Source organism: Heloderma suspectum, chromosome 12 (assembly GCF_057233095.1).
Source record: "Heloderma suspectum isolate Gila_16-S chromosome 12, 16-S_ref, whole genome shotgun sequence".
In the NCBI taxonomy this organism is placed as follows: domain Eukaryota; kingdom Metazoa; phylum Chordata; class Lepidosauria; order Squamata; family Helodermatidae; genus Heloderma; species Heloderma suspectum.
The window spans coordinates 33,642,886-33,666,608 of record NC_139469.1 but is presented as its reverse complement, the minus strand read 5'-3'; the positions used below and the strand labels follow the sequence as shown (position 1 = coordinate 33,666,608).

General features: G+C 47.3%; 3 protein-coding genes and 2 non-coding genes across 8 annotated transcripts in view; 2 read left to right on the top strand and 3 right to left on the bottom strand.

Annotated features, from left to right (window-relative positions):
- TBL3 (transducin beta like 3) overlaps window positions 1-3,463 on the bottom strand; it is a 36,214-nt gene extending 32,751 nt beyond the window's left edge. For all 4 annotated transcript variants that reach the window (XR_014785621.1, XR_014785620.1, XM_084819016.1 and 1 more), the window contains exons 1-4: window positions 3,385-3,463; window positions 984-1,035; window positions 788-883; window positions 185-232 (exon numbers count right to left, since the gene is read on the bottom strand). Coding sequence is in view for 2 of the 4 variants with exons in the window: in XM_084819016.1 (XP_084675142.1) it covers window positions 185-232; window positions 788-883; window positions 984-1,035; window positions 3,385-3,422 (234 nt within the window). In the remaining 2 variants the exon portion in view is untranslated. The remainder of the gene's footprint in view (window positions 1-184; window positions 233-787; window positions 884-983; window positions 1,036-3,384) is intronic.
- Window positions 3,464-9,206: 5,743 nt separating this feature from the next.
- LOC146336792 (small nucleolar RNA ACA64) lies at window positions 9,207-9,337 on the bottom strand. The gene has a single exon (XR_014785657.1). It is a non-coding gene; the product is annotated as a small nucleolar RNA ACA64 (small nucleolar RNA).
- Window positions 9,338-10,921: 1,584 nt separating this feature from the next.
- RPS2 (ribosomal protein S2) lies at window positions 10,922-18,438 on the top strand. Its single transcript, XM_084819009.1, has 8 exons — window positions 10,922-10,981; window positions 13,366-13,569; window positions 14,288-14,377; window positions 15,002-15,109; window positions 15,875-16,048; window positions 16,164-16,323; window positions 17,864-17,955; window positions 18,306-18,438. The coding sequence occupies exons 2-8, from the start codon at window positions 13,369-13,371 to the stop codon at window positions 18,387-18,389; spliced, it is 909 nt and encodes a 302-aa protein (XP_084675135.1). The 5' UTR covers window positions 10,922-10,981; window positions 13,366-13,368; the 3' UTR covers window positions 18,390-18,438.
- LOC146336791 (small nucleolar RNA SNORA64/SNORA10 family) lies at window positions 17,603-17,741 on the top strand. The gene has a single exon (XR_014785656.1). It is a non-coding gene; the product is annotated as a small nucleolar RNA SNORA64/SNORA10 family (small nucleolar RNA).
- NDUFB10 (NADH:ubiquinone oxidoreductase subunit B10) lies at window positions 17,872-23,586 on the bottom strand. The gene is made up of 4 exons (XM_084819010.1): window positions 23,358-23,586; window positions 22,519-22,657; window positions 20,873-21,012; window positions 17,872-20,251 (listed from the first exon to the last, which is right to left on the bottom strand). The coding sequence occupies exons 1-4, from the start codon at window positions 23,503-23,505 to the stop codon at window positions 20,145-20,147; spliced, it is 534 nt and encodes a 177-aa protein (XP_084675136.1). The 5' UTR covers window positions 23,506-23,586; the 3' UTR covers window positions 17,872-20,144.
- Between the last annotated feature and the right edge of the window lie 137 nt (window positions 23,587-23,723).

Here is a 23,723-nt window from a genome sequence, read left to right as displayed (position 1 = left end):
GGGTGCAGCTCCCATTAATTTCAATGGGGCACATGCAGGACAAGCAAGATGCTGCATTCAATCCTTTGCAGCTTTTAAACTGTTTGATCCCATCCACCATCACACACTGCCCCTAGATGACCCTCTGGGTCCCTTCCTTGCTCTGGGATTCCCATTTGGCAAAGCTACAGTCTTGATCACCTACTTCGTCATCATTGCTGAGAGCAAACGCTGTAATTTCCGCTTCATCATCCTAAGAAGAAAAAACAGAGGCAGGAAAACAGCCATTAGATGATTTGTATATACCAGTTGCTCTGTATACTCCTTGATGCAAGTAATTCCTCGACACTACTTCAGCAGCACAGAAAGAAGCCTTTTCATAACTCTGACCCACCCCATAATACTTTTTAACTGGAATCTACAAGTGATCCATTAATAAGTGAGCATATATAATTTCAATGGCAAAACAGTAGGATGCTTCATACTAATTACAACAACTTCTTCAGGTAGGCCAATATTCTTTCTCCCATACTGCTGGTGGCTGAGAAAGCGGCAGCATGCCTGCGGCTACCTACAATGTTCATGGCCGAGGCAAAACTTGAAACAGGGGCCCCCTGGTTCACAAAGCTACCTTTTAGCTTCTATGCTACATTCTACTCAGAAACAAGAGTAGCTCTTCTGGGGATTGGGATGGATGTGTTTGAAAAACCATCAATGGAGTAGACATCACTTGAAAGTCCTCTCAAGAAGAAACATTCAGGGCTGGGGAGGCGGACAGGGAGAGAAAAGAATTTTTCAGTCTTATTACCTGTTCGATACTGTGGACAAGATCTCCGCTTGCTACGTCCACTATGCTAACCTTGCTCCCACAAGCACAAAACATATATTCCCCATCTTGGCTTATCTGAGAAAGAAACACATGAGAGTAGAGCAGGCTTTTTGGCACATCATAGCAACACGTAGTAGAAACACAGCACTAAAGGGAAATGGGACTTCAGTGTTACCTGAATTGGTCCTCCTTTGTAGAAAGGTTCTATTGTCCTGAACAAGGAATAGCTAAAAAGAGAATCAGAGAAACACCAACAGCAAATTGAGAGGGAGCACACTTTGCTTCAGCTCAGCCAAATTAATGCCTCCAAATCAATTCTACAAGAGCAGTGAAAGTCTTCTCCCTGATCCTAAAGGCTTACATGCTAAGAGAAGACACACAGGGCTCAAACCTGTGTGGACAATGTCCCATACATTATCCATGCCCCCCTTGCCCAAGCCACTTGTGATAACTTAGCGGAGAAGGACAAGCACTCTGGGTGCATTCCAGGATTCTTCTTTGCTACATATATTTCAGCACGTCTACCCTGCTACTCTATGGAAAATATTCAGTGTGGCAAAGAATATAATGAATAAAAAAGCAGAAGCCCATTTTAACAATCCTGGAGTTGGAAGGGACCTTGGAGATAAGAACATAAGAAGAGCCTTGCTGGATCAGACCAAGGGTCCATCTAGTCCAGCATTCTGCTCACACAGTGACCAACCAGCTGCCTGTGGGAAGCCCACAAGCAGGACATGAGTCTCACAGCACCCCCCTGCCCATGTTCCCCAGCAACTGGTATACTGCCTCTGATACTGGAAGTAGCATATAGCCATCAGGACTAGTAGCTATTGACAGATTTATCCTCCATGAATTTGTCCAATACCCTTTTAAAGTCATCCAGAGTGGTGGCCATCACTACACCCTGTGGAAGTGAATTTCATAGTTTAATTATGTGCTGTGTGAAGAAGTTCTTCCTTTTATCTGTCCTGAATCTTCCACCAATCAGTTTCATGGGGTGACCCCAAGTTCTAGCATTATGAGAGCGGGAGAAAAATGACTCCTGTCCACATTCTCCACACCATGAATAATTTTGGACACCTCTATCATGTCGCCCCTTACTTGTCTTTTTTCCATGCTAAACAATCCCAGCTGTTGTAACCCTCTCTCATAGGAGAGTTGCCCCATCTAGTCCAACCCTTTGCTCAATGCAGGCTCTGCAGTGCAGGATGCAATTCAGCATCCCTGGGAGATGGCCATCCAGCCCCTTACTCAAATGCCTCCAGTGAAAGAGAACTTCCCACCTCCAGAGGTCATCTGTTTCACTGCTGAACAGCCCTCACTGTTAGGAAGTTTCTCCTGAAGTTTATTCTTCTCTTCTCCAGGCTAAACATACCCAACTAAATATATTCCACGCTAAACAAGAACCTAAAAGCCTGTCAAAAGAGCCTGTTAGATGGTCGTCGAAAGGCCAGCAGCAATGAGGCCAAGCAGATGTCTTCTGGCACCACCACCAAGAAGGCCATGTCCCTCATGCTCATCTGCCATACTCCAGAAGGCAGGGGAACATAGCACACAGCCTCAGCCCTTCATCTTAAGAATCTGGCTGCAGGGAGCATAATATAGGTGGGGGCATTTCTCAAGAAATATTGCACATTCTGCACTAACAGGAATCACACACTACCCCATTAATTCCCCACCTCACCACATAAAACTCCTTGTTACAAACTCCTACCTGAAAATATCCAGGGGCTGATTGTGACCCGACAAAGATGGATTTCCCTCTAAAAGTCACAAACGCATGGGACAACATGCAGAGACACCTTCTCCTGTCTTATCCTGTGAAACTTTTAGCACAGCCCCCTAGTCCCCATACCCCACTGGAATGAGCCTTAAGTATGTCACATGTGCTTCCCCAGCGACCATTACCCTCCTCTGTCGTCTCCCCTGTGCAGAGCTTTAGACTGTGAGCCCCTCGGAGCAGGAGCCTCTCCTCTTGTATCCTGCAAAGCGCCACGCGCATTTCTTTCATTTAATGCATTTACATCCCCCCTTTCCTCCAAGGGTGGCTAGACGGCTCTTCTTGCCCGTCCATTTGACATGAGGCGGAGAGCAAGGGCGAGAATAACCAGCCCACGTACACCCACGGAGCTTCAGGGCGGGGGCGGGATTCGAGCCGGGGCACTCTAGCTGCTCCTGGACCCGCTGGAGCAGGCCCCCGGTTCCGCCCGGCGCCAGGAGAAGGAGACGCGGCAGCCTCGCCGTCTCCCGCTCAGCGGCGCCGCTCTTCTGAAGGAAAGGCGGCGCCTCCAGGAGGCGCCCCGGCAACCCGCCCTAAGCAGGGCTCCCTCGGAAAGGCACTCGGCATATGCTCAGAGGCACTCTCGCCTGCGATTATGACGCCACGCGCCCAAGGGCGCGCCACAAGAGCGGGGAAGGCCGAGCGAGGGCGGCGCGCGCGACGAGCAACCGATCCCAGCCCCGCCCCGCCCCGCCCCGCCCAAGAGGCGACGTCGCCATGGCGACAGCGCGCCCCGCCGCCGCGGAAGCCCGGCACCCGCCCCCGGCACGACCTCCCCGCCCCCGGCCTTCCTCACTTGGTTTTGAAGCTCGTCGAGGAGCTCGGAGCCGCCATGTTCTGACCCCGGCGCGGCTCCTCTCCCTGCTCCGCCCCCCGCTTTGGCCGCCCGACACGCGCTTCCGGCAGCGACACAGTTTACTTCCGGCGTGTCAGGCGAACAGAGAGATAGGAAAAAGTAGAGTAGCACACCCGGTTCTCCGGAGGGATCACTTCCTGGTCCACATTTATTTATTCTATCTATCTATCTATCTATCTATCTATCTATCTATCTATCTATCTATCTATCTATCTAATTTATCAATCGCCCATCTGGTCGGTCACCCAGCCACTCTGGGCGATGTACAAAGTTTATAATAAAACAGTTTAAAACAATAAAATTCTACAATAAAAACATTTTCTAAAATACCCTAACCCACCCCAAATGCCTGCCTGAACAACCACGTTTTTAAAGCGCGGCGGAAGCTCATTAAAGAGGGGGCATGGCGGAGTTCCCTAGGGAGGGAGTTCCACAGAGTGGGGGCCACTGCAGAGAAGGCCCTCTCCCTCATCCTCACCAGCCTAACTGTCCTGGCTGATGGGACAGAGTGAAGGCCATCTGAGGCTGATCTTGTTACGCGGCCTGTCTGGTGTTGCTGGAGGCGCTCCTTGAGATAGGCTGGGCCAGAACCGTATAGGGTTTTAAAGGTCAAAACCAACACCTCGAATTTGGCCTGGAAAACAACCAGCCTTTTAAGGCCTTTCCTCCTCCAGGGGGGGAAATAGGAGCTGCCCGTGGAATAAAAAAGACCCTTTCGACATGTGCGTGTTCCCCCTGCCCGTGGCTTGTTGTGGCACTTTCAAGACCAGCCTTCCCCAACCTGGCGCACTCCAGATGTGTTGAACGACAACTCCCATCATCCCCAGCCAGGTTGGGGAAGGCTGTTCAAGACCCAACAGATTTCTTACAGCAGAAGAGAAGGTGGAGTAGATCCCGCTTGGCCAGACCCTAGTCCACAAACACTTTTGCTACCAGATTAATAAGATTAATACTATTAATAATATTAATATTTCTGTATTACATTACTATTCCACCCAATAGTCGAAGCTCTCTGGATGGTATTTAATAATATTATTAATAACATTATTAAATAGCAATATTGTTGATAATTTTTTATTCATTCAGTCACTTCTGACTTTTCATAACTTCATGGACCAGCCCACGCCAGAGCTTCCTGTCGGCCGTCACCGCCCCCAGCTCCCCCAAGGTCGAGTCCGTCACCTCCAGAATACCATCCATATTGTTGATAATACTCCCCATTTATATGGGGGTGAGCCCCATCGATGTGATTTGGAATTACTGAGTAAATGTGTTAGTCTTCCAAGTGCCACGCCAAGTCTCTCTGTTGCTTTCAGCCGCTTGCACATCGCCAAAAAAAGGAAATACATCACCAGTGAAGAGGGCACAGAGTTGCATCAAATCTGTATATATTAATCTATATGTATAGATGCAAATTTAGTAAGAATTACTACAATTTAAGTAGAAATATCTCGCCACAGTGGGGAAGACTGTGATTCGGCAACCTCTGTGCCTGCTTCATCCGCTGATCCGGTGCTAACAGCTGAAGGGCAACTTCATGGGCCCTGGGCTATCTCTTCTTAGGGTTCTTTCTCTTTGACCTAGACTTGGATTGGACAGCCCTTCAAATAGAGTACTGTCCTCTGTAAGTAGGTTAAGTGGCAACTCAAACAGGGGCTAACTCTCTGATTGTTTCTGCCCATAGAAAACTACGGAGAAATCCAGGAGTTGAGTGTACCTGTGAAACAGCACAAGGGTCTCTCCCTACCCCCACAAACAGGTAGCAGCCAAGACAGCAGATACCATGCTCTTTCTAAATTGGGTCTTATTTTGTGTGGAAAAAAGGTTCTTTCCCTAGTTGTCACATAAAAGTAGAAAATACACTGAGAAGAGGCTCCCCTGCAGATCCTAAGACATGGGCAGGCTGGTATAGGGAGTGGTGTTCCTTTCGGAATATGAGTCCCAAGCAGTTTAGGGCTTTAAAGGGAAGCACCAGCATCAGAAATTGAGCCCTGAGCCAAATGGGCAACCAGTGCGGCTCCCGTAGAATGGGTGTCACGTAGCTGCATCCATTAACATTCTAGTACCTGCAGTCTGCATTAGTTGAAGCTTCTGGTCATCTTCAAGAGCAGCCGCATGTACAACACATTACAGTAGTCCAATCAGGTTACCAGAGCATGGACTACCATGTCCAGACTATCCTTATCCAGGCACAGGTGTAACTGGCAAACTTCCAAAGCTGGTAAAAAGCACTCTGAGCCACTAAGTCCATCTGGGCCTCCACTGATAAATCTGGATCTTACCCCCAAGCTACACACTTGTTCTTTCAGGGGGACCCTATCTAGGGCAACAGGCCACACACCCATTTCCTAGACATGAGAAACACCTACCTACAGGTCCTCCATCTTGCCAGGATTCAGCTTCAGTTTATTGGCCCTCATCCAGACCATTACAGAGCCCAGACACCAGTTCAGCACCTGCACAGCCTCTCCGGACTCAGATGACAAGAAGAAATACACCTGAGTGTCATCAGCATATTGATGGCCCCTGAGGACTTCATCTAATGGTTTCATATAGGTATTACAGACCATCAGGAATAAGATGGAGCCTTGTGGGACTCCACAGCACAAGCACCACAGAGTTTACCAGTATCCCCCCAACGCTATGTTCTGAAACTGACCCAGCAGACAAGAAAACCCCTGTAAAGGGATCCTGCTTGTCCTCAACACTAGTCACCTTAGCTATGTTAAGTGTGGGCAGATGACACCCTCACCACCCTTTGTTCTTGGATCCATCAGGTATTCAGCCTCTGGCTGCCTTCACAAGTCCAGTGAAGCTCTACAATAGAAACATAGGAAGCTGCCTTATACCGAGCCCAGTATCGCCTGCAGACTGGCAGCAGCTCTCCAGGGTTTCAGGCCAGATTCTTTCCAAGTCCTACCTGGAAATGTCAGGGATTGAACCTGGGAACTTCTCCATGCAAAACATGTACTCTGCTATTGAACTACAGCTCCTCATGAAGGTGCCTGTCTCAGAAGTGGCTCAAAGTATTGGATTTAAAACACAAGAGTCTTGCAGCACCTTAGAGGGAACAATCTTATGTGGAGAGGCAACCGCTTCCGAACTCGGAGGTAACCACCGATCCAGTGCACGGTGGAAGGAGCACGGAGGGGATCCTCTCCTCCGCGCTACAGCCACCTTGAGTTTGCAGCTAGACAGCTTATTGCACATGTCTTATTTCACATGCTTATTGCACATGCTTATTGCGGCTGTCTAGCCGCAGGACATCAGAGCGCAGGGTGGGGAGGCCAGACAACACATCGGAGCTGTCGTACCGACACTTTGACACTCCCTGTGCCCGGGATGCCCCCTTTTGCCCCATGCTGCTCTTACAAGCACTAGAGCATGAGGCTCATCTGAGCCGCCTACAGGATGGCGGGAGAGGGGAGGCAACTCTCTGGGAACTGACCTTGGAGCATAGGCTCTGAGGTCGATTCCCGGAAACCGATCAATGCTATAGGACTGGGCCCGAAGTAAGAAGTAGTACTTGCACTCTCAGCCACAGCCACCACCTTACACAGAGGAGAGCTGGATGCAAGAGTCAACAGGAGTTTAAACACAGTGCTATATCCTCCAGAAGGATTGACAGTTGTAGTAACTGGGAGCACCCCTATCTTGTCTAGGAAAGGAAAAGTTCCTCCTGTGCAAGCACCGTGCCATTACTGGCCCCCAGAGGGACGCCGCTTGCGCTGGCATTTTCATGGCAGACTATAGCGGGGTGGTTTGCCATTGCCTTCCCCAGTCGTGATTACCTTTCCCCCAGCAAGCTGGGTCCCCATTTTACCGACCTCGGAATGATGGAAGGCTGTCAACCTGAGCCGGCTACCCAAGACCCGGCTTCCACTGGGATCGAACTCAGTGGGGAGTTTCGGTTGCAATACTGCCGCCTACCACTTTGTGCCACACGAGGCTTGTCTAGAATCAGATTCAATTTATTTGTTCCTATCCAATCCATCTATGCCACCTACAGGCACGGATTCAGTACTTCAACAACCTCCTGGAATTAGATGGAGATCTGAGTTGGGTGTTACTGATGATACTAGAGTCCAACTCCCCAGGCAATCTCTCCCAGTGGCTTCATGCAGATGTTAAACACCGCATGGGGATCCCTGTGGAAGACCAGAGCCCAGTAACCAAGGAATCGAACATCACCACAGATGCCCCTCCCAGAAAGGACTGGAACCTCTGCAAAACAGTACTCCCAAGTCCCATCCTAGCCAGGCAACCTGGGTCAATGATACTGAAAGCTGCTGAGAAAGCCAGCAGAAGCAACACAAAATGTACTCACCCTGTTCCATTCCCAGCATGCAGGAAGACATAGATTCACCTTTCCCTTCCAGCTATGATCCCAACAAACCCCCACCCCTTAAAAATAGGCTCATTACAAATGGCTTTTTTCAAAGCCTCATAGCTGTGCCACAGGGGGCGTTGTGTGCAATTTTTGTCAAGATCACAGCAGGGGATTACCTCCCTTCCCCATACACTGCAATCCCCAAAAGAATTCCCAATCCCAGTTATTAAATAAAAAACAGAACTTCCTTCAGCACATGTAGTTTATTACTAGGGATGTACAAAAGTCACTTACCTTTTCGCAGCTTGGATTCGCGGTGGGGGGGAGGCGCTCTGTCCCTCCCCCTGGAATCCTCCCTGGGCCAGCTCTGCTCTGTGGAGCCGCCGGCCAGGGCCGAACGCAGCCGGAGTTCTGGCCAGGGCCGTCTACTGTGGCCATTTGCATCCTGCCAGGCTGCCGTGATAGGCTACGTAAGTATTTACGTAGCCTATCACAGCAAAGAGCAGGGAAGCAAACGGCGGCCGCTATGCCATTTGCGCTGCTGCTCTTTCCGTGATAGGCTACGTAAATACTTATGTAGCCTATCACAGCAGCCTGGCAGGACGCAAATGGCAGCTGCAGCAGCTGGCCAAGAGAACAGCTGCCAGAACATCCACCCCAGGTAAGCTTGGCCCCGGGGGGATTCCGTGGGGTGGGAGGCCATTCTGCCACGGGTTTCGGGGGGCCGAATGCCAGTGCATTCGGCCTCACTGAAATCCATGGCGGAATTCTCCGCCATCCCTAATTATTACTCAAGAGAATTAAGTCTCATTAAGATAAGTGGACTTGCCTCTACATAAATATGCAGGAACAGTCAACAGAATCTGGAAGAGTAGTCCCTTTAAAATGTAGCTGCAGTTTTATATCTAACTGCTAAAAATCCTGCAATATATTCACTGTATTTGTTGGATTTTATTGATAGAAAGCTCACCCTGCTTCTCCTTCTTATTCAGAAACCCCAAGCGATCAATAAAACTGAATTACACATAACATGAAAACAATTTTTATTATGTTTACATCTTGCGACTTAAAGCTAGACAGATTATACAGCTGTAACAGTTACATCTGCTGTCTTCCTGTTGAAGACACTCAAGAAGTATGCATTGTCCTATACCATTGGTTCAAAAAGAACTTTGTACAACCAAATGGTGAATCTTCTCCAGTCTGAAGCTTTTGCTCTTGGCTACTGTGGCACTTTCCAACTCTCCTCTTTCACAGTGATACGTACATACATTTTTTACGATACTGCAGCATGAAACTCTTCAAGATGTACACATCCTCAGAGATCCTGAAGGAGAAACAGATGTTAGCATCCTGAGCTCTGGCTTGCAGTCCTCCAGGTAGTAGAGGACACAGTGCCTGCGGCATTACGTGGCTCCTTTCCCTTCATGTGACATATAGGAGCATGGGTTTTATTGCCCACACTTTGTACTTATGAGCAATAAGCTTAATGTTCCCTTTGCTGTGGGCACTGTTATCTCACCCAAGGCCACTGAAGGAAGCCAGGGATGATTTTCAGACAGTGCCCTAAAACTTGTGGACATAGCACGGAACGTAAAGCCCCACAATACAAACACTCCCTCTGGGTTTTTTTTAGCACCTGAGAGCCACAGTGCTCATGAAATGGGGAACTAAAGACCCAAATCCAGCTCAGCTCCAACTCCAAGACTAACCCCAGAGCATCTCTCTCACATGCAAACTAAGATATAGGCAGAGTTCTTAATGAAGTGACATAGGCTCTGGCAGAAATTGACCCTATGACCAGACAAACAGAACTGAGAAGTTGAAGTACACAAGGAAAGGACAGCAGCAGGGAGAACTCTGCCCGTATCTGAAAATGTGGGGCAGCATAATAAGATACAGGGATCAGCCAAAGGCAGCTGCTGTTCATAGGAGGAGGGCACTCATGCGCCTGTTGGCTGTCTGGCTTCATGCAGTGGGCAGCACCAGAAATAAAAGTGGCTGGATCCACCATTTTCTCTTTCTGCCACTCCTTTTCGCCTCTCCTTTTTTGCCACCCCCTTTTCTCTCTCTTCCTCCCCCTGCAGCAGGAAGAGATAGGTTGCTTTTGCCAGAGGTCTGAAATGACTTTTGAAACAAGGCCAAGAGCTGCAGGTTGCCACCCCTGGTCAAATGCAAAATCCCCCTAGCACCTGGGGACACTCAGAACATTCGCTTTGTGCCCAAAAGCTGGTGCTAAAGTTCTGCTTTTGATTCTCTTATCCAAAATGGAGTCACAGGGAAGACCACAACAGATCAGAGCATCTTCTCGGTAGCCACTACAGTTGTAACTCCCATGAGCCCCATTTCAGACATTGCACAACTTGCTACCCTCCAAATGTTTTGGATGACAACTTCCACAGTCCTGACCATCTGGCAGGGGCAGATGGGAGTTGCAGTCCAACACATCTCTCCATGCTCTGCACACAGAGATCTACATGGAATGGGACGCAGCACTACAAACCTACACGCTGTTACTTGGAAGCTCAGCTCAGCTCTTATTCAGAATAAAGATGCCCAGAATTAGGACGCAAGGAAGCACATGGCAGAACCTTACACGTGGCCAAAAGGCAGGCCAAGCAACTACAAACCCCAGAATCCCCTGCCCAGCAGTCCTATATACCCAAAGAGCGTATCACTTTAGTGCATATCAGGTCATGTAGCTCTGAATACACTACTGCTATCTCCCCCAACTTGGCACCTTCCAGATGTGTTGGACTATAGCGTCCATAACTCCCAACCGATTATGGTGATTGGGGATGATGGGAGTTGTGGTTTAACACATCCGGAGGGCGCCGGGTTGGGGAAGGCCGTACTACAGCCTATGAAATACCTACTCAACGTTAAATGCAGTCAGGGTTGCCTTCTTAAAATAAGTTATGCTATATACCCCTCACTCTCCTTACCTCCCGGCTGCTGGGCGGGAACAGACTCCTCGCCTGCTTCCGTCGGGCCTTTTATAAACTTGGCGTTTTAACCCATGCTCGATCCAGGGTTCCCGCCTCCAGCATAGCACATAACAAGCCTTCCCACGCCTGCGCATTCGCGCGGATTAACGGAGCGGGGAGGAGGAACGTGCCCATCGCGGGATGCGGGCGCAGCTCTCGCGAGATGTGCGGTGCGTAAATAGCGGCCGCCGCGCGGTTTCGGTCTTCTAGTCTAGAACACGTAAGTGGTTGCGGGTTGTGTTTTTGGCGGCGGTAGGGGGGCTGTGGGAATCCGCCGCCATCGGCTGTGTGCGGCCCCGGGGCTGGTGCAGATCGACCACGGCGGGCTCGGGACGGGTCTCCGTCTCCTGGGAAGGAGGGGATTTCTTTCGTTTTCTGCGCCTCCGCTAAGGCTGGGCGGGCCCGGGCCCGAGGCCTGTTTCATGCCGGCAGCACAATCCAGACCGGAAGCGTGTTCTTGGGGCTGTACCACCTCGGAGCGCATATGGGGGTCGGCGTGTCAACACACACACACACACACACACACACACACACACGGGCTCGCTTGTATAGAAGTGTAGCAGGCCAGGAAAGCTAATTCTTTCTGTGAGGCACCATTGAAGAGCATAAATCGCCTCCAGCAGCCTGAAGTGGTACAGTCCTGGCAGTGTATGGTCGATGCTGCTGTAGGAATGAATTGGGCCCTCGTATCCGGCGATAAGAGACAAGAAAAGGCCTGGTTTTAGGGGAGAGGTTGACAAGAACAGTGGGGAAGTTTCAGCCCTGGGGTACTTAGGGAATGGAATGAGCAGAGGGCATGGTGGCGTCCCTGCTGGGATGGGATTTGCCCCTAGTAGGGGTGGAGGTGTGGTGGGGAAACGGACCATTAAGGGAGAACAGGGCTTAGAGGATGAAATGAGCGTGGTTCAGTTTGTAGCAGGACTGTGGCATCCGTCACATTTAACATTAATGCTGCACTCCTAATTGTGCAAACCGGTTTCTATAGCTGAATTAGAGATGTGAAAGCCCGGGAAAAACCCGGAGAGCCCGTTCTTCTGAGGACTGTTTTTGATTTTTTCTGAAAAATCGAACAGCATTGGATTATGAAATACTTTCTTTTAGAATTTAGGACAAAGTATTCATATATTGTTACCCACCCTTTACTCCCCCCCAAAGTAATGTCTAAAACTATGTAATAACACTTTTATAGGAAGACTAGAGATGTAAAATGTCTGGAAATAATGAAGCCATGGGGAAAAGTATTGTTTTAATCCTCTTTGTAGTATTCCCAGTATAATTGGTTCTTTCATTTCTTTTTAAAATTATTGATCTAAAGTATATTTTACTGATAGACATTTATGCTCATTTCCCAACATGTGAGCGGTGCTACCATTGTGCATTCTTGACGGTAAATGTGTGTTCTTGACAGCTTGGGTTTTGTATAGATTCCTGTGTTTCTGATGCTGTAGCACTCATTTAACGTAGTTCTAATCAGACAATAATTACACATTTACTAACTGAGCATACTTTTAAAAGTTTTAAAATACGATAATTTTATGAGCAAACTAAGTCATACATAAAGTAACTTTAGGAGCATAAAGTTCCTCAACCTGGTGTGCTCCGGATGTTTTGGACGACAGTGCCCAGCATTCCTGACTGTTGGCCATGCTGCCTGAGGCTGATGGGAGCTGAAGTCTGAAACCTCTGGAGGGCACCAGGTTGGGGAAGGCTGCCTTAAAGCAACAAGGTGGCTTTAGATCTGTAAAGAGCGCTAAAAAAAATAAGTTGCTTATTTTTCAATTTTTCCAAAATTTCAGGTTTTTCCAGCAAAAAATGTTTTTTTTCCCCATGGCCTCAAAATTTCTGGAAATTTTACGTCTCTAGGGGGTGGTGGTGTTGTGGGGAAATTAAACTTGAGGGGAGAACAGGGCTTGGTGGTGAAATAAGCATAGTTCAGTTTGTAGTAGGACTGTGGCATCCATCACATTTAATACTAGTTCTCTTTCATTTCTAATTGTGCAAACTGGTTTGTGTGGTTGAATTCTATGGATTTTACTTGGAAATAAGTCCTATCGAGTTAGTTGGGCTGTTCTCTGGGGTATGTATAGAAGCGCTCTCTTGCTATAGTGTTTCAAGAAATGAAATCCCCTGATGATGCCTACTAAAGATTGCTTAAAGTAGGGTTGCTTTCCTTTAGTTACACTTTTGTGATCCTGGCTTGGGTGAGAGGTGCCCCCCCTTTTTTCCAATGTAAAAATACAGGGTGTGGTGAATTTAACATTCTGGCAATTAAGGGACCATGGAATGGTAACTATCAAAGGAGCTGGAAGAATTCTTAGGTACCAAGGACCTACTATTTTGGCATTGGTGCCTGAAAATTTTGATAATTTTCTAATACTGCCCAGAAATAGTGCCTATAACTTCTTAATGCGGGCTCCTAAAATATAATTTGGCATGTAACAACACCCTTAAAAGTATTTTTCCTGCCTCTCACAATCTGATTCAGTTAATCCAGGATGCAAATGTGGTTCTACTTGATGCTCAAGAATGGAAAGTTTCTTCAAAGGTTTCATTCTGCTGCCATTGTCCTAATGTCACTAAAGTTGCAAATGCCCTGTGTTACAGCAAATGGCGGACGACGCCGGTGCTGCAGGAGGAGCAGGGGCAGGAGGAGGGGCAGGGGCAGGAGGAGGCGGCGCAGCAGCAGGGGCTGCGAGGGGCGGCTTTCGAGGAGGCTTTGGCAGTGGAATCCGTGGCCGTGGACGGGGCCGTGGTAGAGGCCGTGGACGAGGACGCGGAGCCAGAGGAGGCAAAGCAGAAGACAAAGAAGTGAGCAGAATTACACTTTTGTTGTAATGTGTGTATCTTTAGGGCATAATCCTCAGCGGAGGGCTTTCCATGGCTTTACTAAAGCGATTGCCAAATGGAATCTTTCCTAACTAGATGTGCTCCAAGGGCTGGCAGTAGCTGACTATTAATAAGTGAATGGCCTTATGACTCAGTCAAGCCATTATTCCCATTTTATAGGTGAATAAGTCAAGGCTCAGAATGGCTTGCCTGTCCCAATGAGTGTACGCTTGAGCTAGGATTTCAAGCCAGTCCAAAATCCACTGTGCTCCAGTAGAGGCCAAGAGGATCTTAGTTATTTTAATTCACTTCCTTATTTTTATGAAGATGTGAAAATTGAAGTAGCGCTGGCAAAGTAAGGCTTGAGTCTACCCATGCAGAAAAAATGTGTAGTAGAATGGGCCATACTCCCAGAAAGCAGATGGGCAAATGCCATATTTGCATGTTGTCCTACATTTAGAAAACAAAACAGCACGAAACTCCCTGAAAGTAGAAAATGAGCACAGCTGAGAGAAGGCTAGACAAGAACCATTCTCTCTGATACCCTTTTTTTGAAGTGGAGGAACTATTTGCAACTTGTGTTACTATTATTTTGCTGGGAGTGTAATCTAGGCTTCAGATGATGATGCTTCTGTATGTGAAGGATAGGTTACAGTTGAATGTTTGGGTGGCTTGAACTGATAAGCTTCTGTTTTTACAGTGGATTCCGGTCACCAAACTTGGTCGCCTGGTGAAGGACATGAAAATCAAGTCTCTGGAAGAGATTTACCTTTTCTCCCTTCCAATCAAGGTATTGCTCTAGGAGCTCTGGAGGGTTTCTTAGAATGGATTGTTTTCCATTAGGGCTTACTGTGAATTACATTGAGAGCTACAAATACAATTATGAGAGGGGGGCATTGTAGAAGTTTATGAAATGATGCATGGCGGAGAAAAGGTGGAGAGAACTTTTCCTCCACTTGTACTAGAGCCTGGGGTCATCCAATGAAACTAAAAGCGGATTCAGGGGGAACAAAAGGAAGGACTTCTTAGTGCAGTGTATAATTCATGGAGCTCCCTGTCACGAGATGTGGTGATGGCCATGGACTTAGGTGGTTTTAAAGAGGGATTACACAGATTTGTGGAGGAGGAGGAGAAATACCAATGGCTTATGTCTTGAGGGCTATTTGGAATCTCCACGTTCAGCAGCAGTATATGCCACTGAAGAGGAGCGGCTTGGGAGCCACAATGGGAGACGGTGGTAGCTGTTATGCCTGGTTTGTGGGCACCCATTGAGAAGCATCTGGTTGGCCACTCTGGGGAACAGGATGCTGGACAAGATGGACCATTGCTATGATCCAGCAGGGTTCTTTCTATGTTACCTTATGCTCTGTAATTGACACCGGCAGTGGCTGATCAGTAAACACTAACCTTGCAGGAGTCTGAAATCATTGACTTTTTCCTGGGCTCCTCTCTGAAGGATGAGGTTTTGAAGATCATGCCTGTTCAGAAACAAACCCGTGCCGGTCAGCGCACCAGGTTCAAGGTAACCTTTTGTCTCCGTTATTCCAGAAACAATCTTCCTTATGTATTCTGGCTGGCCTCTTTGTATCTTGACCAGTGTTGAGCGACCTCTACAGCAGGATTTCCCCCAAAATCTGATACCTGAGGGGCACGTTCACTGTGGACCTGGCTTATTTGTTAGAGTGTGGAAGGTTAAGATTTTGACTTTCCCTTGGAGGAAGTCACTCCCTTGTGTTTCTGCATAACGTAGTCATCTGGGCAAGCCTCGTAGCCCAGAAGAGTGGCTCATGTAGAGATGCAATGGGTTGCCTTTTCTAAGATTGGCTAATCTCATCCTGTCTCACCAGAGTCTCACCTTGGTGCAGAAAGGCAGGACAATTGCCAGTCTCACATTTGAGGCTAATTGGCAAGAGGCAAGGCCAGAACAGTTAATCCTGCAGGGACGCATGGCCTTATCTGGCAGGTGTGACTATTGGCCTCGCAGGAGCCTTTAAGTTACTCAGTTTCTCACAGCATATGGACAGGTCTTTTCTGATGCCATGGTGAAATCACTGCTGTAGAGTAAGCTGTGTTTGGTACTACGGGTCACATGGGGAACTTTGTCCCACTTAATAGGTACCACAACTTCTAGAGAAATGTTTCCAGTTTCTAAACTACTGAGTTGTCATTGAAGACGTCACATAAGTAACATGATTAGGAGGAATGCGTGCTGTCAGGGGTTTTATGCTATGGCAAAGGGATATTTGCATTTCAGCTGCACAACTGATGGCACTTGTTTTCCTTTTAGGCCTTTGTTGCCATTGGTGACTATAACGGCCATGTTGGTCTCGGGGTCAAATGCTCCAAAGAAGTTGCCACAGCAATTCGCGGGGCCATCATCTTGGCAAAGCTGTCCATTGTGCCAGTGAGGCGAGGCTACTGGGGTAACAAGATCGGCAAGCCCCACACTGTACCATGCAAGGTAACATCCACATTCTCTGAAACTGATACTTGGACTTCAAATCAGATGTTGAACTGTGCTGTCTGCAGTAAAATGTGTGTGTGGGCTACTCAGCATGCTCGTTTGTTTGGTTTAGGTAACAGGACGGTGTGGGTCTGTCCTGGTTCGTCTCATCCCTGCACCACGTGGTACTGGAATTGTGTCTGCCCCAGTTCCCAAGAAACTACTGATGATGGCTGGTATCGATGACTGTTACACCTCAGCAAGGGGTTGCACAGCCACCTTGGGCAACTTTGGTATGTGTCTATGCCCCTGTAGCCAGTTGGCCCTGTCTCAAGAAGTGACAGGACAGTGCCATGGACTGCATGCTAGTCTTGCAAATAATTCAGTGTGACACCCCTCCCCTGCTACTTTTTGCCTGTGCTCATCCCCCTATGATGCTTGAAGGAGCAGTGCCCCAGATGCGGCCTTCATGGTGCAGTCCTGAGCTCTGTGTCTCCTAGCCTTCAGTATTAGAAAGGTGAATTAGAGCTCTATCCTTTGAGCAGGGTAGGTGGGGTTGAGGTGTGTCTTGGTTGGAGGGTAGTTTTACATTCAGCAATGCATTGTGATCCTGCATTATACCCCTCCCCTGTGTTTTTGCAAGCTTAGTGGCCTATGCTCCAGGTATCAGGCTTGCAGGAGCCACGTTTTCTTTACAAGAATGTTGAGGGCTACCAGTAAAATGGGGGCTGGTTGACTTTATACAGCCTAGGAATGTTTTTAGCATCTTGCGCAGTCCTTGCATGGAAATCCACTGGTTTTCCTCGAGTTTTCTTGACTGCCCAGAGAACTGCCAGTCAACCCTGATCTTTACCTCTATCGTAAAGGATAGTACAAGTCCTTCTGATCCTGCTTCCTCTGTTTGCTGTGCCTAAGTTGGGGACAGAACTGAGCACTTGCCATGCACCATGATGCTATATAGTGGCCAGGTTCTCACAGAACTATTAACCATGGGTTATTTAACCGATGGGTAGTCAGGGCTGCATGGGGACAAGCATGCTGCCTCCTGACCACTCACCACATCTGCTTTCCAGTTTAGAAAACAACCCAGGACATGATATGCAAACCCGGAACTCTGCGTTGAGGGAGAAACACCAGTTCTAACCAATTGTTGTGTGATCAAAACTGGATGGTTTCTCTCAATGACCCAGAGTTCTGGGTTCGCATGTCATGGAGCACAACCCAGGAACAGGGTATTCCTGGATTGTTTTCTAAACCAGAAATGGAAGCTGTCAGGAAAGAGAGTGCTTGCTCCCATGAGACCCCAATGTGGGTAAAACATGGTTAGTCATGTGCAAACCAGGTCAATGTCTAAGAAACTTGTTTTTCAGATTGACCTAAGTACATGCTTCCCCGATAATTTAATTGGCTTTTCCATCTGTGTCCATCACATGATTTTAAAGAAATCATATAGATAAAAGTTGTTCTGCAGATTGTTGAATGGGTTTTTTAAAATAAATAAAATGGCCCTAATCTTGGCTGTATTCTGTAGCATATATAGCAAGTGCTGCCTTTTGGGATGTGCTCTGTTAAACTCTCTCAGCTCTGCCCAGTTACACCTGACTCTAGTGGTGCAACTGTCGTTTTTCGAGAGGGATAGCGAATGGGTTCATACTTGCACGGCAGTGAGACAGTGAAATGGTCTTCCTGTTCCTTATCAGACCCAACAGGGTTTAATATATGGACACGTATATATTAAAGACAGCAAATTGCTATTTGCCCAGTAACAGCAATTGGTTTTGGTACCTTTTGTTTAACCTCTTGGACCATGGTGATCTATGACCTTTTTTCTAGCCAAGGCCACCTTTGATGCCATCTCCAAGACCTACAGTTACCTGACTCCTGACCTCTGGAAAGAGACTGTGTTCACCAAATCTCCTTATCAGGTAAGGAAAGAGTGGCATTGAGGGTTGAAGCATAAATTCAAGATGATCTTTGGGAATTGGCTTTATCATTTGGTTCTACCCTTGCCAAAGGCTATGGGGGATATACTATTTTATATTGTCCAAATGTGCCAGCTTAATCATTAATCTGCCTTTGAGTCTCTCCCCCTACCAGTCTGCATTTCCTTTAAATGCATGGGGGAGTATATTCAATGGAATACAACCTGCACCAAAACCTAGCTGAAATTTTGCAGGGCTGATTGCTTTGAAATGACTGCCTAGGATAATGGACTGTCTCGGAGACCATGTGATACTTTATACAGAATGCTCAGATTTTCTTCTCTTTTCTTCAGGAGTTCACTGATCATCTGGCAAAGACCCACGCTGCCAGAGTGTCTGTGCAGAGAACCCAGGCAGCTGCTGTGGCAACTACCTAAAAGAATCTGTACGTTAAATAAAGTGACATGACCAAGTCTGATTTCTAAACTGGTTTAACAGATGCTGTATGTTATTCGTTGAATGGGCTACTTAAATTGATGCCAGGGTATCAATGCCTTCAGAGGAAATTTATCTTTATGGAGTGGACAATATAGTTTGGAGCTGTTGTACAAAAGTATATGTGGTTTATTAGCCTTAAAGGTTTTTTTAAGTGTGGGTGCAGAATTGTCCATTGCAGTGAATACAAACAATTAACTACTAGTTTCTTGCTGGATCATATAAAAAGGCCAGTAAGTACAGTATTCTGCTTCAACAATGATCTGCCAGATGTATCTGGAAGTTAACAAGCAGGACATAATACTAATAACCTGCATGCTTTGTCCCCCTGTATCTGTTAGATAACACTAAAACCTAGGAGTTCCAGTTCCAGCTGTCCTAGCAAATGGTTGTTAGATGCAGTCTATGAATTTGTCTAATCTTTTAAAAGCCATATGCATTAGTGGCAATTGCCCTCACATGGTGCTAATTCCAAAACTTAAGTCCTTGTGTATGTGGTATTCATTACAGTCTCACTTCAGAGGATATGAACTTTTGGTTGTTTGGGAGTAACAGGCTTCAGACTGCACAGAACTTTTACTAGACAAATATCCACTAGAGTCAGATGCACAATGGTGGTGGAGGGAGAAAATTGCTTAGTGTGCCTTGGAAGACCAGACTGGGATGACAAACAAGTGCACAATTCTTACAGAGCAGGGACTTAATAGCCTAATAGTGGGCATCTGGCATTTGGACTGGACAATAAAACATCCAGTGACTTAACAGTAGGGTATAGTCTACCTCTCTTATCAACCCCTGCTCTATGCCAGCTGTTCTCTTGCTTTTCATAGATCACTTGTTGCAGAGGCTGAAACTGCACAATTCATATTTTGGGAACCGGATTTCCCCTTTTGAATGTGATGGAGGTCTCTGTCCTTGAGACTAAAAACTATTCTGCAGATCACCAGTGGCCATGGACCAGTTTAGGAACCTCTGCTCCAGGGGTGGGAACCTGTGGCCCTCCGGCTATTAAGACTTCAACCCCAACCATGGCTGACAGTCAGGGATGGGAGTTGCAGTCCAACAGCATCTGGTAGGGTCATAGGTGCACTACTGCTGTTCAGAAAACATATCTGTTATGCCTGGCATTGCTTTTCCAACCTAAAAGGTTCCAGTGCCCTGATCAATTATCCTATGTGTCTTGGGTAATTAGAGGCAGTATTATAAAACACAGCTCCATATGGCTACAGTGGGGAGTTTACTGGCAAAAGGCCAGAACATTCCCCACACTTAGCAAGTGCCTCCAATTATGCTAGCTTACTGGATCCTGTTTGGGAGGAAGGGGGATTCAAAAACCAAGATCCGATCCTCTGTGCTCTTACAGAAGATCTGCTACCACAAGGGTTTAAGATGTCATGCAAGTGGCTGTGTTCCTTTAGAATGCACTTTAACTAGCAACCACCACCCAAAACAGCAAATATTAATGCCTTCAAAAGCATCATTGTAATTTCTCATTAGGTTCCCATTTATCCTACATGTGTATACATGAAAGAGATCATATTATAGATTTATTTTTTTCAACAGTTGAATTTAGGTCTGCCTTGCAGATTTAACAGTTTTCAGAGAACAGCACAAGGGCTGTCATTTAGTTTGCCATCAGTATGCAATGAATAACCACACATTTCAGATGTTTGAAATTCAATCCTAAACTGTAATGCTTAGTTTTGTGCCCCAGCTGCTGCCTGGGCCTTCCTTTCTGCAATCATCCGATGCTTCTGCTTCATTAAGCACTTGCGAGCAGTTCCATAGGCGCCCAGGTCACCATCTAAGATGATAATAGAAGACATGAATAAGCTTTAGTAAGGGCATCAGGAAGGTTGGGCACCACAGCAAGAGCTGCACACACCAAGCAGGTACACTTTTCATCATAAAGTTAAACCCAAATAAGCTCTCTACTTATCACTAATTTTGTACAGTTAAATGTTATGTTAAGTAAATGATTAAGGCTTGCCACCATTAAGAGCAAGTTCCACTGTCACCATGGAGACACTTAGTCCCACAAAAATGTATACTTGCCTCATCTTTTACCCAGAGGGGACAGGTTGGGTCTTGACTGATGCCATGCTGAGCTTGGAAGATACCAACAGCAGACACACCCAAGGCCTTGGGGGGGGGGGGGGGCTCTGCCTTAAAGCCACTTGGAAAATAGACACCTTGCTGCTTTCCGAGGCTCAATGCAAAGGCTGGGTGAAGGAACTTGCCAGGAAAGAAAACTCACTGATGAGAACATCACAAATGTTCCCAGCAATCCCTATAGGGGGGTCTTCAAGACAGCTTCCCAATCCTGCCATTTGAGAGCAAGCTTGGTTCATATCTAGAACTGTGGGAACCGCTAGGTGGGCCACCACTCCTACTGCAAAAGAAAAGCAACATCAGGTGGACTCACATCTGTCCTGATAAGCCTTGGCCACCTCTGTAAACTGCTGTAGCTCGCCTGCACAGTTCTGAACGTAGCTACTTCCTTGCTGCTGCTTGCAAGCACCTAATCTGTCCTGGACTATTTTCACAATTTCCTGATCGACTTTGCTGTGAAATCAAAATGGGGGAAGAAGAGAGAGACACAAACACCTTAAGACTGCCACAATACATACATTTAGCTGGGTCCCTAAACAGCAATGTTGTACTGGGGTTGGGGTAAACAACATTAAGTGTAGTGTGGAACAGCAAAAAAACCACCCCACCAAATATACAGATAGTCTGATGCTTAATAAGCACCACTGACACCCTCAAATGCCTCCATTGGCTTCCAGTCTGCTCTTGGATCCTGCACAAGTTTCTCATCTTTACCTTTAAAACCCTCCATAGCGTTGCTCCTCATCCATTCTTATATCCTGACACATCCCTTCCTGTGCTTTCACTCCTCCAGCTCCACCACCCACAGCCATCCACAGCTCTCCTGTTCTCTGAATCAACTCCATCCTTTCTCCCTTATGCCTAGAACTGCATCCCAGAACATCTCTACTTACTTCACCTTTTCCATGAAGCCTTTGGAGCAACCCACTAGGCCCCATAGCCCCCTGTAACTAAACAGAAGTATTTGTACTTGCAATAACAGCATATTCTTTCCATTAAGCCTCATCTCCATTCTGGCTACACCTTTCCGCTGTTTCTCTTATGTCTGTTTTTAATATCGTAAGCCAAATCTGTTCTTGGTAAAGTACTATGTCCACCGGAGTTCCCTAACATGGTGTCCTCCAGACATGTTGGATTATAATTCCCAGCATTCCTGACCACTGGCCATGGTGGCTGGGGCTGCTGGAAGTCGCAGTTCACATCTGGAGGGTGCATCAAGTTAGGGAAGGCTGATGTTCTCAGATTTTGCTATATAAATAAATTCAGCGCTCTGCATTCACTGGGCAGAATATTGGAAGATGGGAATAGGAGGATTTACAGATCAACTGGCAGAATAATGTCAGCATGTTTTTCCTTATTTCTAAATACATCGGTTAGACTTGCTTTTGAAAAAAAAACAACTGAAAATAATAATGGAAGGATCATAGGATCTCCTTATGGGACTTCTTCCTTTCCCCCCACTCAAACGATGACCTTGGAATCAGCTTAAGAGAAAGTCACAGCCCTAAACTAGTCAGAGAACCTGGTTCCTTTCAGGTCTTGGGAAATTTCAAACTTTGCATCTTCTAGTGACAAGTTGTGACAATTTTCTAACTGATCTATCATGAATACCCAACACAATCCAGAGATGCAGGATTATTCCTGGAAGCAGTTCCACCACTAAATCAGCTACCCAATGACTAGGGAAAGCAAGAATAGTCTCTTGGTTCTCTCCATTGCATTCCCCATGTTGTCTCCACCACTGTCCACTGTTTCACATAGCAGAGACCTGAGGATACACAACTGTAAAGCACTATGTACTCTATGGTGCTATACAAACAACAATTCCCACTTTTTAACTGAGAATACTGCTGCAAGCCATTTAAGCATGACAAGATAGTAGATAATACCCCACCCCCTCGAACCTCCACAGAACATCAGTTGGCAAGAGAAGAGAAGTGCAGAAAGACATAGACATACTAATCTCTTCTCCACTGCAACTCCGCTTCATAGAAGCACATAAAGTCATCCTCCAAGCATTCCGTAAGGTCTGGCACACGGCGGAATTTCTGGTGATAATAATAAAATCTGTTCTTTGCATGCTGCTTCTCGATCCATTCTGCAGAAGTGAAACATTCAGACACCTTCAAGATACATGCTGGAGAGGTCTTTTACGCAGTGAGAACAAATGGGTAGGTTCAACTAGCATGGGAAAAACCAAGGTTCTCGTTAAAGGATGATGATTCCTGCTGCCTTAAGACAGCTTGTTTTACTCATTAAAAAAAATAATCTTCTAAAATCAAAACTATGTAATGCTTTGATTGCTGGAACAGATAACAGCACAATACATCAGCTTTTCGCCCAGTTTTGCGTAAGGGGAAGCACCAAGGGAGCACTCAAAAGTGTAATATAACCCCTTCCAATCTATCTTCCCATTAACCCTTTTGAGCCTACCTCCCTTGCCCCATTTTGTCAAACTCTAGTCCAGCCCTCCCCAGCCTAGAATGCCCTCCTGGTGTTGTGGACTACAACTCCCATCAGCCCCAGCTAGAATGATGGCAATGATGGAAACCGTAGTCCAAAGGGCACCAGGTTGGGAAGACGGTGGCAGGAGTCCTTCTACCAGGGAAGGGGAACATGCGGCCCTCCAGATGCTGAACTGGAACTCCCATCAGCCCTTGCCAGCGTAGTCAAGGGTGAGGGCTGATGGGGGTTGCAGTCCAACAACGTCTGCCCCGCCCCTTTAGCCCCGCCCTCACATCCTCGCCCACATTCTGCCCCCCCTTTCCGTCCCCTCCCTGTGGCTCCGCCCCTCTCACCCCTCCAGGCAGTGACCGGCCTGTCAACCGTGTAGTTAAAGATCTTCTCGAACAGGTCAACCGGGTTGGGGATGGTCGTCTGAGGGTTTGGCGCCGGAGTGCGGCGCGGCGGCCCGCGGTACACGTCCGGGTCCGGCTTCTCAGGCATCGCCGCAGCAGCAGCAGCAGCCCGCGCGAACAAACAGGAGGACAAAATGGCGGCCCCCGGCCAGAGGGACCGGGTCGGGGCAGAAACGAAGCGCGCGTGCGCAGCCGATGGCGACGGAAGCGTTGCATGATGGGATAGGCGCGGCGTTTAAAGACCATTCTCTACGGGTTTCCCCACAAAGGCCTCTAGGGGGCGGAAGACGCGTGCGCAGTAGTAAT

Coding starts and splice junctions, on each gene's coding strand:
- RPS2 (XM_084819009.1), top strand. CDS start 13,369: ATGGCGGACGACGCCGGTGCTGCAGGAGGAGCAGGGGCAGGAGGAGGG. Junction 16,049..16,163: donor CCCACACTGTACCATGCAAG/GTAACATCCACA, acceptor TGTTTGGTTTAG/GTAACAGGACGGTGTGGGTC. Junction 16,324..17,863: donor AGCCACCTTGGGCAACTTTG/GTATGTGTCTAT, acceptor CCTTTTTTCTAG/CCAAGGCCACCTTTGATGCC.
- NDUFB10 (XM_084819010.1), bottom strand. CDS start 23,505: ATGCCTGAGAAGCCGGACCCGGACGTGTACCGCGGGCCGCCGCGCCGC. Junction 21,013..22,518: donor TTGCAGTGGAGAAGAGATTA/GTATGTCTATGT, acceptor TTGATTTCACAG/CAAAGTCGATCAGGAAATTG. Junction 20,252..20,872: donor CAAGGCTTATCAGGACAGAT/GTGAGTCCACCT, acceptor TTATCATCTTAG/ATGGTGACCTGGGCGCCTAT.